The following is a 17,605-nucleotide window of genomic DNA, read 5'->3' as shown; positions in this document are numbered from 1 at the left end:
GGTCGGTGGGGAGGGGTGGGTATAGAGGGGCAGACCCAGAGCAGGGGCCATGGCAGGGCCGGGCCCTGAGCCTCACTCTTCATCCCCTGTCTTTTCAGAGAGGTGTGAGGAGCACGCGGGACCTTTGGTGTGGCATTGCTCCTGAGGAAATCTCTCCCCAAGAGTGCTGGTCACCACCCCCACCCCAGGACTGCACCTCAAGGTCCACACTCTCCATGAAGAAGCCAGGCCCGGGATACCCGGGGCTTCCTGCTCTAAGAACTCTGGGTATCGAGGGCTGTACATTGTGTACCATAGACACCGGAGCCCCACATAAAGTTGTGCATAGACATGCCTGCCCGGTCAGTGCTGAGGGTGGGAAGAACCGGAGAGGGCAGCAGGGCACACAGGCTGCTCCTCTGGCAGCGGGCATGACGGGGGCGGGGTACCTGGCCCGAGGGGACTTGTCACCATCCCACCCAGCAGGACCCAGGTCCTGCCCCGGGCTCCCACTACCACTCAGAAAGAGCACCCCCTCCAGGAGCAGAGCTTTAATTCTCCAGTTTTAGTGTATTTACAAAAGTCCACAGCTCCAGCGGGAGGTTCCACGGTGTGTGCTTGTCCCTGCCCGGGACAGTTCAGCTTACTCTGTGCTTGTCCAGGCAGGGAACCGAGGGGTGCCAGGTTTCCATTAGCATGACATAATTGATACGGACTGCTTATGTATGTGGAAAAGGCCCAGGGACCAACCAGGGCTGCTAAAGGGCCTTGATGGGTCCTCCAGGCCGGAAACAGGGACGAGGCATGGCGCCTGCCATCCCCACTACCACCCGCTTGGGCTCGGGGCACACTCAGACTCTCACAAGCGCACACAACACATCTATCCATCTACATTCTCTCCCTCCCTCTCTCTCTCTCACACACACACATACACGCAGATGCACACGCACAGCTGACCCTCCAGCAGTGCTCAGACAGCTGAGAGAGCTCTGAGCACTGAGGGAGTAGCACCAAGTGAGTGGCTGCCAGCTCGTGCCTGCCCCTCCAAGACCCTTCCTCTGCAGAAAAAAAGGAGGTCCAGAGAGCATCTTGCCAAGTCCTCCCGAGGTCCTGGGGCAGGAAACCGCCGTGCTGGGGCAGGCCCCTCCCGGGGGCGTGGCCTCATCGGGGTAGGTGGGGCTGCAGGGAGAGGGAGGCGGGGCCGCACAGAGCCGCCTTGATGTCCTCCAGGCAGCCCTGCAGGTCCATGTCGCGGAGCACGAGGCCCAGCAGCTCCAGCGTGGCCTCGCGCCGGGGCGTGCGCTGCCGCCAGGCCGCCAGCATGCTGTAGTGCGCCTCGCGCAGGCAGCGGCCGTTCTGCAGCTCCAGCCGCTCGATCTCGTGCTCACTCAGCCCCAGGCGCCGCATGAACTCCTTCCAGCGCGACGGGGGCACGCCATCCACCACTGCGTACAGCATCGCAGGGTCCGCTGCAGGGAAGCGGGGGTGAGCCTGGAGCTGCGGCTCCCAGGCCCGCCCGGGCCGGCTCCCGGCTCAGGCACGTGCTCTCTTGGAGCCCCGCCCGCCTGCATCCCCAACCGGGTTCCTGGCTGGGTGCTTACCATCTGGGCGCTGCGCGTAGGTGCTGCCCTCCCACTTCTGAAGAAGGGTGGCGCTGGGGGTGGAGGCTGGAGCCGCTGTGAGGAGAGGGCCAGCCCCCTGGTGGGATGGGGCCATCTCTCTGGGCGGTGGTGCAGCTCTGAAGTCGGACCAGTCACCAGGGGTATAGGTGGGACTTGGCATGGAGTTGGGGATGGGACTGAAGCCTGTGGTGGGGCTGAAGCCTGGGGCGGAGGCCAGGAGCTCCGGCACCCCCTGAAAGAGATGAGGTACAGCATTCGTGGGGGAGAATAAAAACAGCCCGGCCCTCTCTATTCAGGATGGGGTTGGGTCGAGGGAGTTAGGGGATCCTGAGAGTCAGGGGCGACAATACCTGATTTGGTTCTTACAAGATTACAATGGACAGTCAGGGAAGTTGCGGGGCGGGGGGGGGGGGGGGGGGGGGCGGCGTTCCTGGTTTCATCTTACCTCCTTTACAGGTGTCGATTTCCCACAAACTGAGAAAAAAAGAAACAATATGTCACAAATTTCACTTCCTCTCTCAGCCCTGGGGACTTGTGGTGGCATGCTTCAGGGCCTATGTGGTCCCAGGGATGAGAGCTACTGATGCAGTGTGACCTCTTACCACCATCCAGGGCCGCCTCACACCAAGGGAGCCTTAGCAGCGAACTGGGGGGGGGGGGGGGGGGGGGGGGGGGAGGGTTGGTGCTCACTCCCCTCCGCGCTGGTGCATCTTACCACCCGGCCTCCTCTCAGTCCCCACTGGCACCCTTTCCCCTCCCAGAGGCCCCACTCACCGATGGACTGGAGCTTGGGCTTCCACCGTTGGAAGTGGCATGTTAAGCCCATGAAGAGGAGGCATAAAAGGCAGAAACCAAAGAAGATCACCAGGGACAACAGCACTGGAGACAAAGCAGATTTGTGATCAGGGCGGGCTACAGGAGGAAGCAGGGCTGATGGGTGGGTGCAGGGCCAAGGTTAGGACGGGGCAAGTGAGCATGGGCACCCGGTCATTTCTCCTCACCTGAGTCCGGAGAGCTCCCAATAACTTCACCTGTGAATGGGCACAACTTCGTGCACTCCGTGTTTTTCTCACAACTAAAAGAAGAAATTGCACAGGTGAGTAGGGACCCTACCATAGGAATACAGGTTAAAAAAAAAACACAAAAACAAAAAAAAACACATTGTTGAGAATTCTCTGCTTTACAAGTATTTTAACTATCTCTTGAAAAAAGAATGAAAATTAAAACTAGCTTGGGAATTGATGCAAAGGAATGAAACAAATGAACCACAAAATCATCTAATTTATCCCTAGCTGGTTTGGTTAAGTGGATAGAGCATCAGCCTGCAGACTGAAGGGTCCCTGGTTCAATTATAGTCAAGGGCACATGTCTGGGTTGTGGGCTCAGTTTCCAGTAGGGGACGTGCAGGAGGTAGTCAATCAATGATCCTCTCTCATCATTGATGTTTCTCTCTCTCTCCCTCTCTGAAATCAATAAAAAATATTTTTAAAGTAACTTAATTTAAAACTGGAATTGATCTTGAAGAGGCTGTGTAGGAAAACAATTAAAAGCAATCAGGGTTGGGGATTAAATTCCAGCCCAGTCATTGGCTAGCAGTGTGACTCCAAGCAAGTCATGTAAGTCTCGGTTTCCTCATCAGGAAAACAGGGATTCTACCCACCTATCAGGATTGAGGACTGAGTGAGAAAATCCTGCCTGCCATGTAGTAAGTGCTCAACCAATGGTAGCTGTCATTGGATTGTTACTTTATCACTGTTCTATTGAAGAGAATCCTGTGGCAGAGAGGTCAAAGAGCTTTTTCTCAAGATGGCACTGCTATAGACAATACCTGACTTTGAGGGAGGGGTCAAACATGCATGTGAAAAATTTAAAAATACACATGGCTGGCCGGCACCGGAGAGCACTCTAGAACAAGCACATCTTCCCATGTTGGGAGCGGTCACTGGGCAGCGTGGAGTGATGAGAACTACATGGGAGGCCTAGAAGGATCTTGAGAAGGTGAGTTCTCACCAGGAATCTGAAAGCAGAAAGATTCAGATTCACAAGCTCATGATGAGAACCATACAGGATGGGTGTAAAGCTCTTTCAAGCAGAGACAAAACTTAGCGGGGGAAAAAGAAAGGAGTTTCTTATCAGACATTTTGTAGCCATAGATCGTGGTTTACAACTTCGCCAAGTGGATGTCATTACCCTTACTTTATTTTTTGTAACATATTTTATTGATTTTTAGAGAAAGGAGGGGAGAGGGAGAGAGAGAGAGAGAAACAAACATCAATGATGAGAGAGAATCATTGATCAGCTGCCTTCTGCATGCCCCCTACTGGGGATGGAGCCTGCAAGCCGGGCATGTGCCCTGACCGGGAATGGAATAGTGACCTCCTGGTTCATGGGCCAATGCTCAGTCACTGAGCCACACCTGCCGGGCATTACCCATACTTTAAAGGTAAAAAAAAACTAAGACTCAGAGATGTTACATCACTTGCCCAAAGTTGCACAGCCAATAAATGGCTAGGTTGAGATTTAAACCCAGGTCAGTTCAACTTTAGAGCCCTCAGAGTTTCTTCTTTGCAAGCAAGTATACAAGAACAGCCTCTGTAGAGCCAGGAGTGCAGAGGCTTGGTCAAAGGGACTGGTGAGGAAATACCATATTGCATGAAACCTACGATTCCATCAACACTAGGAGGCACCATTATTTGCATAAAACACTCACACAGAGCTACCAATTAAACCATGCTACATCATCCATTGTTGTAAGGTGCAGTCTGATTTCAGAGATGTGAATTATAGACACTGTAACCCAAGAATTTCAATGTCAGAAAAAGAAGAATCTGAATGCCTGAGTTAGAAGAACTACAAGTCCCTGGTGTCTGAGCCTCTGTCCCCAAAGACTTCTTAAGATTTGACCAATAAGTTGGGGGAAAGGAGAAGGTCTACCTGCTGTCTTGACATGAAGTGTCTCCCACTCAACCAACCAATGGGAGCCAGAGCACCCTGGGGTGTCTCCCTTGTCCTGCTGGTGGCTCTCACCACAGCCACCCCATGCCCCCTGACCCAGTGCCCAGCAGCTGGGAGATACTCACTTATCACAGGGGATGCACTTGTTGTCTTTTAGGAAGAACCCTGTGTGGCAGGTGCACACGGTGTTCTGCTTCGCACTGCCTGTGGGGAGAGGGCAGCACAGTTAGAGGAGGGCTGGCCTGTAACCTGAGGAGCAGAGGGGGAGCTGGGAGGGGCCAAGATAGATGGCCCGAGTGGAGGTGTCCCCACAGACTGCAGGAGTGGGAAGGATGGAAAGTGCTGCTTCTTGGGGAAGGGGTGCAGAAAGGGGGAGACCCTCCCCCTAAGACAGGGCCCACCCCTGCAATGAGGATGGGGCTGGGGTCAGGAGGGCCATGCTCACAGGAGATTTGCACCGTGCCATTGAGGCAGGGGCTGCAGTTCCGGCACCGGAAAAGAGTGTCACTCAAAGACTCCTGGTACTGGTTCTTCCTGCAGCCACACACTGTGTTCTGGTCCACCGTGCAAGGAGAAATCTCCACCTGGTCCATTTCTGGTGAGGGGAAGAGTTGGGGTACAAGCCTCTCTCTGTGGCACGCACTCTCGCCCACCCACACACTCTATCACACAGGCACACGCACTTCTGCCCGCACCCAGCAGCACAGACGTGCACACCCTCACAGGTGGATAGGCACGCACACCCCTCTCAATGCCCACCTGGCCCATCCTACTTAGAGCCTTGCCCTCTCCTGAGTCTCACCTTTCCGGCATTTGGAGCAGCCGATGCATTGTCTGAGGTAGTTCTCAGAAGCAGTGTAGGTGCCGTTTTCACACTCCCTGCAGTCTGTGTCCCGCCCTGGGGCTGGGCAGTCATTGTACAGGTAGGTCCCTGTGATTGGGAGGGTCTGGGTTAGGCTGCAGCCGAGGGCTCAGGGAAGGAACACCATGCGAGGGAGAGCAGCCTGGGCCACTCTCCAGAGAGGAAAGGAGGGAGAAAATCTCAGCCAAAGAGAAGCAGCTAAGTTAGGAGACTTGGGGACAAAAGGAAAGAAAGTAGCAGGGCCCACAACGAGGAGACTCACTGTTACCACTTCCTCCTACCTTTATGGCACTTCGTGCAGCAAATGGAGCTATTTTGAGGGTGGTTGTATTTTCCCTGGGGACACTGGCTGTCTCTCTTCTCCCGGTTCCTGGAGCGAGGGACCAGTCCAATGACCCCTGAGGGGAATATTTCCACCAACAGTGCCAGGAGCACCTGGGGAAGAATCAGCAGAGGAGATCCCATCAGGATCTGAGCTTGAACAGTTGGCTCCGTGCAATCTAGTGCGTAATTGTCCTCTAGCTGACCTGTGTAGTAATGTCCTGTGTCCCTTCAACTCAATTGTATGAGTTGTAGCTAATCCTTATTTCCCCATAGCCGCTAACAGTGTTGGGCACAGGGCCGATGTTCAAGAATGCGTTGTTATTTTTTAATTGGGGACTGACAGGTTACCTCAATTCTGCCCCTTCCTTCCCAATAAGCAGTCCCAACAATTGAGATTGTTTCTCTGAGTGCTGTGTTACCACAAAGTGAATGTTCGCAGAGGTGGCCAATGGGATCACTTTTCCTATATTATGTTATACCAGCAACAAGGTTCTTAGTCAGATCACAGTGGAATGGAGGTAAGTGCTGTCCCTGTGGGCACCGTTCCTGGGCAGAAGCATGAGTTTCTTGATAAATTTGTATCAAAAACTCACTCAGAATCCCACCCTCAGACTCCATGCCACACCCCTTCCACCACCTAATCTACACAAATACTCCAGGTCGGCCAGGGCCAGTGGAAGGGGAGTCAAAGGGAAAGTTCATGGTCAAGGATGGGTCAGGGAGGTGACAAAATTCCCATGGAGACAGGAGTAGGTAAAGTCATGTAGGTTACATGCAGCTGGCACTGGCCAGAGGCTGGGGATCCAGCTCAAGTTTCAGTCAAGTCAGGAGCGAAATGGGGGCCAGGGAGTCCCGAAGCTCTTTGCACACCGAGGCGTTCTGGAAGCCGTGGGCCAAGCCCATGGCAGCTGACTCACTGGCCCATTTCTGGCTTAGGTACCTGGACAGCAAAGCCAGGGTCAGTGCTGAGCTCCATCCAACCCAGACTTTGCTCCTTGCTCAGCCTCTTGCTGGCTTTTCCTAGTTCTTGGTTTTTGTTTCTCTGCTGTAAGAGCTGTTTATGTAAAGAAAAGAGGATGTCCTCAAATTACATTAAATAATGGGGAGCCACAGACTCATCAGATCACGGAAACCTCTGGATCCCATTGGCCTAGCAGCCCGCAGCCCCAGTGGCCCCGCATATCAACAGGCAGGTAGGCAGCTCACCCACCTCAGTCATCCCCTGGGAGACACTGCAGCAACCCCAACGCCCGGGCCTCGGGCACCCACAGGGGAAGCCACACTCAGAAACACAGCAGCAAACCCGAGCAGCTCCCAAAGACGCATGCCCCCCTCCTCAGAGGGCAGCAGCCCTTCCTGGCCCACTCCGGGGTTTGGGGGGGTGGGGGGCAGCGGCAGGCGCCTGCACCATTTCCCCTGAGCAGGACTGGGGCTTCCAGGGCAACAGGAAGAGTGTGAGAAGTTAATGAGAAGAACTTCCCGATCCCGAAAGAAGAGCTTTTCCCGAAGGAGAGCGCACAGCACCTAAGGTCGTGGGCACTTGGCATTCCATCCAGGGAGGCTGGGAGCTACGCCAACCGGCAAAGGCAGAGCCAGGATGAACTGGGGGGAGGGCTTCCAGTTCCAGGACAGCCCTGCGGGGAGCTTGTCAGGACCTCTAGCCTGTGAGGAATAAACTTCCCAGGAAGGCGGGAGGGAGGGAAGCTTTCTCAGCCACTTGTCCCCTCCTTCGGCAGCACTTTGGGGGTTAAGTCAAATCCGGGAAAGGGAAATCTTTTCCCAGAAGCACCGCCCAGTGACTCAGGCCAGAGGGAGGGAGAGGACCTGGGGGAGGGGAGAGGGAACCAGCAGTTCCCCAGCTCCTCAGGGTTCATGAGTCAGCAGAAAGACTAAGGGGCCAGCCAGCAGTTGGTAGCACCGGATCTCTTCCTCCTATGGCCCCCTTTTCTCCCTCCCCTCCTTCTCAAAAGAGTCAGGCAACGGACCCCTGTCCCACTAGGCCCCCATATTTCGGGAAGTGGCTCCCTCTCCCATTCCATCCCAAAGGAAAGTCTCCCTCGACCCCTGGCTTCCTCCTATCAAGTCACTACCCACCCCTCCCTGAGAGCCACTCAATCCCTTCCCCAATTACTTCCCACCCCTCAGCATCCTTCCTTTAGACTAGGCCCCATCCTGGCTCCTCCTCCCAGCTCAACCAGTCCCTACAGATAAGCCCCATCCCTGGGTTCTCTCCCAGGCCCCAGTTCCAGAAGGAAGCCAACTAAGGCTGCCCCCTCCCACCGGATTTGCTGCATTCCCACAGCCTATCAGGGGTGGGCAAACTTTTTGACTCGAGGGCCACAATGGGTTCTTAAACTGGACTGGAGGGCCGGAACAAAAGCATGGATGGAGTGTTTGTGTGAACTAATATAAATTCAAAGTAAAGGAGCAGAGGGGAGAGCAAGAGAACCGATAGAACAGCCGGATCCGGCCCGCGGGCCGTAGTTTGCCCAAGGCTGGCCTAGCTGGTTCTGGCCAGTTGGGTTGAGTCTGGGGACTTGTCTGGGGTCCCAGACAATCCTTAGGAAATAAGGCCAGTGCTGCCTCCTCAGCCCCTCCCAAACACACTAGCAGCACAGGAAAAGCTCCGGAGCCCTGAATACCCACTTCCAGGAGAGAGCAAACAAGAAGGGATGTCAGACAGTCAGTACCATCACCAGGTCTCTTGCGGCCCCCAGCAGCGGCACCCTTTGTTAGCACTGGCTGGCTCCAGTGAGCACCATCCTTAGCAGCTGCATCTTGCAGCAAAACAGCAGAAGCAGGTGAGCTCAGAGCACCCAGACCCCAGCTTGTGTAACTGTTACTTGGAGCAGGGGAAGGGCAGGAAGCCGGGGGTGCCTGTGGAGAGACAGCTGAGGGGGTGGCCCAGCACCCCTCCAACTCCCCCACAACTTCCGTCTGGGGAGGCTTTGAAGTGTGACTTCCTGTGCTGGGGCTGCAGCAGGGGGTGGAAAACGACCCTGTGGTCTACTCTGACCCAGTCACCTCACCAGACTGCTCAGCTATTCCCTTCCCCCGTAAGAATTTTTAAAAGACTTTTATTGGTTTTTAGAAAAAGAAGAAAAGAGGGAAACATGGATCAGCTGCCTCCTACACATCCCCTACCAGGGATAGAGCCTGCAACCCAGGCATGTGCCCTGACCAGGAACTGAACCAGCAACCTTTCGGTGCACAGGACGACGCCCAACCAGCTGAGCCACATGGGCTAGGGCCCCTGTAAGAATTTGTCCATTACATTGTGTTTGTTCACTTAATGTCAGAACCTTTGAGGAGCTCATGAAGCTTCTCTAAAGCCCCGTTGCAATCCCACCTCCCTGCCCTGAAGCCCTCTGTTAATGAGGCTTCCCTTACCCAAGCTCATTAGATGCTCAGCCCCCTGTGAACTTTAATAACACGAATTAACTTTATGTATTCTTGGCGCTTATCATAATAGAATTATCTTGGGTGAGTAGATATGATCTTCCCACTAGACCATAAACTCTCTAAGAGACCAGAGAGAGTTTCTTGGTCAGAGATAGTGGCCTATCTTCTTGGGTATCTTCTCAGCCCCCAGAACTTGGGTGGGGGGGGGCAAAAAAAAACACACGGTTGACCTAATGACGGATATGTCCTCCACTCCAGGTGAAGCCAATGATTTCCAAAGAGGGGAGTAGGGAGTCAGTGTCCCCCCTCCCCTTAGGAATATATTTATCTCCAGGGAAGAGTTCTTAAAGTACCCACCTCCATCCCACACATGCACACCCTCACTGGAGATTGTGATAAGTGTTCCCTCCCTCTCCCTTTGAGAGTCACTGGTGAGTAAAAGCAGCACCTACGAATGATACAAAGGCCGATAAGAGTTTGAGAACCTCCACTCTGGCTTGTTAAGACACGTATTTCACTTGGCTATTCCCCGGACGCTTAGCATGCCCCAAATTAAATCCATGGTCTCCTGCCCTAGAGAAATGTCGCACCAACAACTTCTCGGCACCAATGCTAAGACCTCTGCCACCTTTCTCTCCTCAGGGCCCTCCCCACCCCTGCTGCCATCCAGTCTGCCATTCCTCTTGCCAGTCCCTCCTCTGTGATCTCGGGGCCCTCTCCATGTCCATGGTTGCCTCACACCTGGATTCCTGCATCTGTCATCCAGCAGACTGCCCAGCCCCTTTCCTGCTCCAACCCATCCCACAGACTTCCTTATCTGCACTCATGCTTCAACTTGCACCCACATGTGCAGGAATCTTCCTCTCCAGAGCCTGACCTCGACATCATTTCCACAGGTCACTGCTATCCTGAAAATAGCAGAGGTGTCTCACTACTATTCTGAACACCACTGTCCACATTCCAGGACAGTGGGCCCTCAGAGAACCCTTTCTGAATAAATGAATGGATGAATGAATGAATGAATGAATGAATGAATTCCTGTACCTGGGACCACGGTTCAAGATTCTCTTTTCATCCCCTCCCATACTCCCTCCAATTTTCTCATTTCTTTCTTTCTTTTTTTAATCCTCACCCGAGGATATTTTTCCATTGATTTTTAGAGAGAGTGGAAGAGAGAGGGAAAGACAGAGAGAAATATCAATGTGAGAGAAACACATTGACTGGTTGACTCCCGCTTGAGCTCTGACCAGGGACCCGGCCGGGGGAGGAGCCTGCAACCAAGGTACGTGCCCTTGACCGGAATCAAACCCGGGACCCTTTGCTCTGTAGCCAATGCTCTATCCACTGAGCCAAATCCACTAGAGCTCATTTCTTTCTTTTTTTAAAAAAATTTTTTTAATATATTTTATTGATATTTTACAGAGAGGAAGGGAGAGGGATAGAGAGTTAGAAACATCGATGAGAGAGAAACATCGATCAGCTGCCTCCTGCACACCTCCTACTGGGGATGTGCCCGCAACAAAGGTACGTGCCCTTGACCGGAATCGAACCTGGGACCTTTCAGTCCGCAGGCCGACGCTCTATCCACTGAGCCAAACCGGTTTCGGCTTTTAAAATTTTTAATGTTTTTTTTTTTTTTTTAATATATTTCATTGATTTTTTACAGAGAGTAAGAGAGAGGGATAGAGAGCTAGAAACATCAATGAGAGAGAAACATCGATCAGCCGCCTCCTGCACACCCCCCACTGGGGATGTGCCCGCAACCAAGGTACATGCCCTTGACCGGAATCGAACCTGGGACCCTTCAGTCCGCAGGCCTATGCTCTATCCACTGAGCCAAACCGGTTTCGGCAATGTTTTTTTTTTTTTTTTTAATTTTATTATTGATTTTAGAGAGGAAGGAAGGGAGAAAGAGAGAAACATCGTTGAGAAAACCATTGATTGGGGGATTGAGCCTGCAACCCAGGCATGTGCCCTGGCTGGGAATCGAACTGGTGACCTCTTGGTGCATGGGACAACACTCAACCAACTGAGCCATATCAGCCAAGGTTCATTCTCATTTATTGTTCCTCAACATGGTCTTCCACTCCAGCCAAGGTGTTCAGCTTCCTGCCACCACCACCCAACACAAAAACCCCTCTCTCCCTTCCTCTAATTTTCCTCAATCAGTCTCCCTTCTTTCTAGCCACCCTGCCAGTCAGTGACTTCAAATCTCAGCTCTAAATCCATTTTTCCTTTCTCTTTTTTCTCCTCACCCCAGGATATATGTTCATTGATTTTTAGAGCAAGAGGAAGGATGAGAAAGAGAGAAACATGGATCAGTTGCCTCCCATATGCACCCCACACCCTGACCGCACCCCATGCCCTGACCAGGATGGAACTGCAATCTTAGGTATGTGCCCTGACCAAGAATCAAACCTGAAACCTTTTGGTGTATGGGATGACACTCCAACCAACTCAGCCATCCAGCCAGGGCAAATCCACTTTTCTACAAGGTTTTCCCTACCTCATCCCATCTAACCAATCTTTTGTTCCTTTATTCATTCAACAAATAGTTAAGGAGCAATCAATCTATGCACCAGGGCCCTGGCCGGTGTGATTCAGATGGTTGAGCATCGACCTGTCCCAGGCACCAAAAGGTCCCCAGTTCGATTCCTGGTCAGGGCACATACCCAGGGTGTGGGCTCGATCCCTGGTCAGAGGCAACTGGTCAGTGTTTCTTTCTCGCCTCCTCTCCCTTCCTCTCTCTCTAAAATAATCAATAAAAACATATATTTTTTCAAAATCTATGCGCCAAGGAGGCAGAGATGAAATAACACCACTCATGCTCTCGTGCGTTCTCCATGGGTTGCAGACAGCCCCTTGCAGGCTCTGCGGTCCGTGCAAGGTGTGCGCCAGGAGCACGGACACGAGCTGAGATCTGCTACCCAAGAAAAGGCAGTTGGACAACACTCGATTGGTGTCCCAGGGCACCACATCATGATGCTTTTGTGGAGATTTCCCTCCAGACTGTTCCGAAATCGTATTTTTGCTGAAAGCTGTCTTGGCTCCTAGACTGTAAGCTCTTTGAGAGTAGCAACGTCCTGTTTGCTTATCACACTCTCTCCTGTAATCTTTCCCACTCCCTCCCAACACACACACACACTGTGTGCTCTGAATTGCCCATTGAGTGGTGAGCAGCTGGAAAGTTCATGGAAAGCCTTATCCAGACCTTGCATACCCCCCCAACTCCAGGCTGAGCTGGCGTCAGACTCTCACCTGGGCTGGATCAGATCAGCCCCAGCCCCCAGACACTTTCCTTTATCTGTTTGGGCTACTGCCACCTCTTTTCCAAATGCAGTAGCCATCAAGGAACAACTACTGTGCTTTACTACGTACTCCTAACACTAACAATGTAAAAGCTAGCATTTACTGAGCACTTTCTATTTGCTCCACCCTATCCCTCTTCTAGAATGTAGACTCTATGAGGGCAGTGATTTTGTGTATGCCGTAGTCCCAACACCTAAAAGAGTGTCTCTAGCACAGAGCAGACACTTAATAAATTGAATATTTAAAATATGCCAATCTATTTCATCTTCCAAACAACATTATGAGGTAGTGACTATTAGGTGCATGTTAGAGATAAGGAAACCATGGCATGGAGGGGTTACATAACCTGCTCAAGTTTAGGCAACTAGCATGTGAGGGAGCCAGAACTGAATCTACTGCCAAAAAGAGAAGAGAAGATAGCAGAGCAGCTGGATGGGGTGACCTGGGAGGCCAGCTGTGAAAGAAGGGAAGAGATGGGGCTGGGAGACAGGAGGTGGGAGAACCCAAAGATTAGGGTAGAGAGAGGTTGTGTGGGACACTAAGGTCTAGAAATACGGAAAAGAGAGGGAGAGGGAGGGAACTCAAGAGAAAGGGTTTCCAAAAGGAGACTCTGAGAAGTCTGAGGAGATTTCTGGAAGAGAAAGTTAACACCCTGAGGAAGGAGAGGAAGGAGCCATGGGTGGGCAGGGACTCAGAAGAAACTGGGCATCACAGGTGGGAAATGCACCCAGCCAGGTGGGGGGTGAGGGGTGGCGGGGGACTCGGGACATCTGCACAGGGTGACTCCAGACACTGAGAGTGATAAGGGATACCTTCACATAAGACCAAGGCAAGAGAAAGGGACATTTTCCAGTGACGAAAACAACTTTCTTCCAACTTCCTCAATCTGACTATAGAAGAAACCAGGGGATTGTTGTCTAGGGCTGTGGGGAGGGGCTGGCGGGTGGGCAGAGGGACAGAGTCCAGGTGGAGCTGGTGCTAGCTACCTAGAGAGGGGCAGTCCAGCGGAGGCCACCTGCCTGGAAACCGAGGCGGAGGCAGAGGTTGAAGAATGTCCCCATTGGTACCAGATTTACCATTGTAAGTGTGGCATCTCAAAACAAACAAACAAACAAGAACATCCCCAGTGGGAGGCCTCGGCCTGGGGGGAGCACTGGACATACTCTCCACAGGCGGCCCATGCCAGTTCCCACTCCATTCCCACATAGCTCCCACCATATGGCACCCCAAACCTACCACACCCACCTACCCCCTCTCCCAGACTCTGTTTCCCCACTTTACTATCGCCCAACTCCTGCCCTCGAGCAGGGTTTGCTCTCCCACTGGCAGCCGCACCTCCACACCCCGACACACTCCTGGGCCGGCCAGAGGACCAGAGGGCCCGGCCAGAGTTCTGAATCATCTGGAATCTGAGACACTGACTTCTTCTCCCACTCTTTTCCTTTCCCTACCAAATCTGCCCCACCCTCGGCCATCACCTGTCCCCACATTTTCAAACACCCCTTAACCCCAGTGAACTTCCTTGGCTGTCAGAGGCCTGAGCGCCCTTTCATTCCCCACCTTTCAAACTTCTCCCCTGCCCCTGATTCAGGGAAACCTGGGCTTCTGGCTGAGGTCAGGCCACGGGCCCTCTCCCTGGCGAGGGCTCCTTCCAGCCCGCCAGCGGCACCCTGCGCTCACCAGCCCACTCCGCCCTGGTCCCTGGTCTCACCAGTGGCAGCAGCAGGCCAGGCACGGTGGGGAGGCCCATGTCCGGCCAGCTGTGGCCTCTCACTCCCCCATCAGGGCTCAGGCAGCAGAGGCAGCAGTGGTGGCGGCAGGCAAAGTGGCAGCGACGGAGTCCCGGAGTCCCGGAATGAGTGGGTCAGGAGGTTCCAAGTGGAGCCCTGGCCTTAGGTGAGGGGGTGAAGGGTTGAGCTTGGGATGAAGATCAGGCTCCAGTCCCAGGGGCCTCAAACCCCGAAGGCCAGAACCCAAGCCTAAGTCTGGACTACGAGAACATTAAAGCAAAGAGGAGGTGGGAGGGGAAGGGAGAGAGGCTGATGGGTGTTGCAATAGCAAGACAGGAAGGACTTGGGGGAGGAGGCTGGAGGAGGCGGGAAGAGGCGGGAGGAGGGGGCAAAGGTTTTTTAACTCTTTGTAGCACAGTGAAAGGCTCCACAGTCCTGGATCCACCAACCTGACCCTCCCAACCAAACACCCATGGGCAGTAAGCCCCCTCCCTCCTCAACCCCCATCCCCTGGCTTCTCCCCATTGAATAGCAATAGAAAGACCCAGGGCTTTGGGTTCAAATTCCCTGGGGTACAGTTCAGAGTCCTCTGCTTTTTAGCTGGGTGTTAAACAATCTAAACTTTCTGAGCCTGCTTTCCAACGTGCCAAATGGTGAGACCCCATTTCATGTGGTTGCTGTAAGGATTGATTGAAACAGCAGATATGTGTCTGATATAGGACAAGGATTTGGTGTTCCTCAGTAACTCTTCCCTTTCTCTCAGAGTTCTCCACTGACACCCTCATCTCCCACTTTCTTGGGAATTTATCCAAGATTTACATCTGAGTAAATCCCAACAACCCCAGTTTTCTGTCCTGGCTTGGGGCCTTCACACCCTCCCCTCAATCTGGTTCTCATCCAGCCTGTGCTTGGCTGGTCTCACAGCCGCTGAGCCTGGCTCTGCCACCAAACATTGGTGGGACCTCACACTGCACCTCCACTGGGTCTTGGCTCCTCGTTACTAAGTGAGAGGAACAATGTTTATCCCACCAACACAGGAAAGCGGGGTCATGAGCATTAATGAGATCATATCTGTGAAAACGCTTTGGGAATTCCAGATATCTCAATCAGAGATTACTAGCATGTTCCCAGTGCCCTTTTCCCAAATATTATTCTGTATTTCAGTCCAAAGCGACCTTAGAGATAATCTACTGCACCTTCTTGTTTCATAGATGAGGAAACTGAGAGCCAGAGACACACAGAGCATGTTCCCTAAGACCCTGAAACCCAAGGGCCCATTTTGCTACATTAGACACATGGCCACTTTGCTGTCTGTCCCTGTGATTCAGACCCCACTCCCTGACTCTGGGTATTTTATGTCACCCCAATTCGTGCAGGACATCTCCAAAAGGAATCACACAAGGGTACAATGTTCACTCACATGTCCTCTGAGCAAAATGACCTTCCCTCTACCCAGCCCAGGCCCGTGGTCCTCTGGCATCTGAGTTTGCTAGAAATGCCAGAAGACCAGAGGAGTGAGGTCCAAGGACTTTGTGACTTGGAATCAGAGCTCCTGGTTCCTTCTCCCCTTGATCCAGCAGTTCAGTCCCCTACCCCAGAGTCAACCCTGCCTGGCTTTTCCTGGCCTCCCCTCTCTGATCCTAAGGGCAGAGCATCCATAGGTGAGAATGGAGCTTGGATGTCCCCACCTTGGGCTGACTTCACTCCACCCCAACCCCCAGCCTCTGAAGAACTGGAGAGTTGAAGCTGGACTCAGAGGAGCTCACCTCTACCAACACACAGGGAGCCTCCAAGGACAGTACAGTAGACCGGAGCAGGGCTCTCAAAGCAGAGTCATTGGAATCAAGTGCAAGAGTCAGAAGGCCCAGTTTCCACTGTGAAGAAGCAAGGAGGGCCACAGGCTCCTCACCTACAAAATGGGGAACACCCCAGTACCCTCATGTCATAGGCACCAATGAGTAAATGCATGTAAAGTATTTGCTGGAGACCAAGGATTCAATAAGAGGTAGCAATATTAACTGTTTGTGTTAGTAATTAATAATGACTTCAACGTCCTAGTTTTAATGTTACAAGGAATTTTAATAGTCTGTGCCAACTGTTTAAGCCATTACACATAGCATGGTAGAAAAAGAGAATATCATTGTTCAGGATAAATGCTAATTTACTCAATAAGTTTAAAGTTTTGAGAAATGTAGTATTAAATTGTTCAATTAAATTGTTTTTATTTTAAAATTTTTTTATTTTTTATTTTTTTAATCTTTAGAGGGAGTGGGAGGGAGGGAGGGAAACATCAATATGAGAGAGACACACTGATTGGTTGCCTCCTGTACCCACCCCAACCAGGGCTGGGGATCAACCTGCAACCCAGGTATGTGCCTTGACCCAGAATTTAACCCACGACCCTTTGGTCCAAGGGCCGATGCTCTAACTACTGAGCTAACCGGCCAGGGCTCAATAAAATTGTTTTTAAAACGATGGTGAGAGGTAGATAGGCCTAGGAATATGAAAAGCTAACTAGTTTCATGGAGAAATTTCTTCCAGGGAAAGAAGAAGGAATAATGGTGAGAGAGAGAGAATGGGATAGATGGAGAAATAGAAGAGGAGCAAATTAGGGGATGACAGAATTGGTTGTTAGGGACTATGGAGCAAAGGAGAGAGAAGAGAGCTTCGGATGGCAGAGTCCCCCTACCCCCATCACCTCCCTCTCCCTCTCCCTCTCCCTCTCCCTCTCCCTCTCTCTCTCTCTCTCTCTCTCTCTCACACACACACACACACATACACACACACACACCTACATGCACACACTCCACAGCAGTACAGAGTAATCCAAAGGACACTGGACTCCAGGTGAGGATGACGTGGGTTGCACCCACAGCCCTGCCATTCTGACTCTGTGGGTCATAGGAGGAGACTCCGGTTCCAGGCTGGTTCTGTAAGAATCATGAACTTGAGCAAGTCATGTCACCTGCTAAGGAAAAGAAGGCAACTAACTGGATCTTCCCTAACACTCAGATTCTAACCCCTCACCCTAAGGTCCAAGGGCAGCATTTGGATTCAGGATAGAGAGAAGGAAACCCCACAGAGTGGAAACTCCGCTGGCCAAGACAACTCCAGGTAGGGAGGAGCTGATTACCATTATCTGTAACAGGTCAGCTGTCCCAACAGACCTGCCCACCCCAGCCAGAGGACAGGCCCCTGGGGACAGGGGGGGCAAGGCTGGGCTGTGGCAGAGAGCACACAAGGGCGGACCGAACCTGAGGGCTCTGACGGAAGAGACTGTTGTAACACCACCATTTCCCTCATCAGCTTGAGTCTAGGAAAGGGAAGTCGGAAAGCACCACATCAGTTCCTGATCACAACCTTATCCATCTCTCCACTCCCTTCACCATCTCTTCCTCTTTCCACAAGATTCACTTGGCTCC

At 52.4% G+C, this 17,605-nt stretch overlaps 1 protein-coding gene across 1 annotated transcript; it reads right to left on the bottom strand.

Annotated features, from left to right (window-relative positions):
* Positions 1–514: 514 nt before the first annotated feature.
* Positions 515–14,509, bottom strand: TNFRSF1A (TNF receptor superfamily member 1A). Its single transcript, XM_080659608.1, has 10 exons — positions 14,165–14,509; positions 5,700–5,853; positions 5,359–5,487; positions 5,002–5,151; positions 4,682–4,760; positions 2,603–2,676; positions 2,376–2,480; positions 2,047–2,075; positions 1,581–1,833; positions 515–1,448 (listed from the first exon to the last, which is right to left on the bottom strand). Exons 1-10 carry the CDS (start codon positions 14,201–14,203, stop codon positions 1,141–1,143), a joined length of 1,320 nt encoding a protein of 439 aa, XP_080515734.1. The 5' UTR covers positions 14,204–14,509; the 3' UTR covers positions 515–1,140.
* Between the last annotated feature and the right edge of the window lie 3,096 nt (positions 14,510–17,605).

The sequence above is a fragment of the Plecotus auritus genome (assembly GCF_963455305.1).
Source record: "Plecotus auritus genome assembly, chromosome: 3".
NCBI classification, from domain to species: Eukaryota; Metazoa; Chordata; class Mammalia; order Chiroptera; family Vespertilionidae; genus Plecotus; species Plecotus auritus.
The sequence above is the reverse complement of the archived record's forward strand: the minus strand, read 5'-3'. Positions and strand labels throughout refer to the sequence as shown.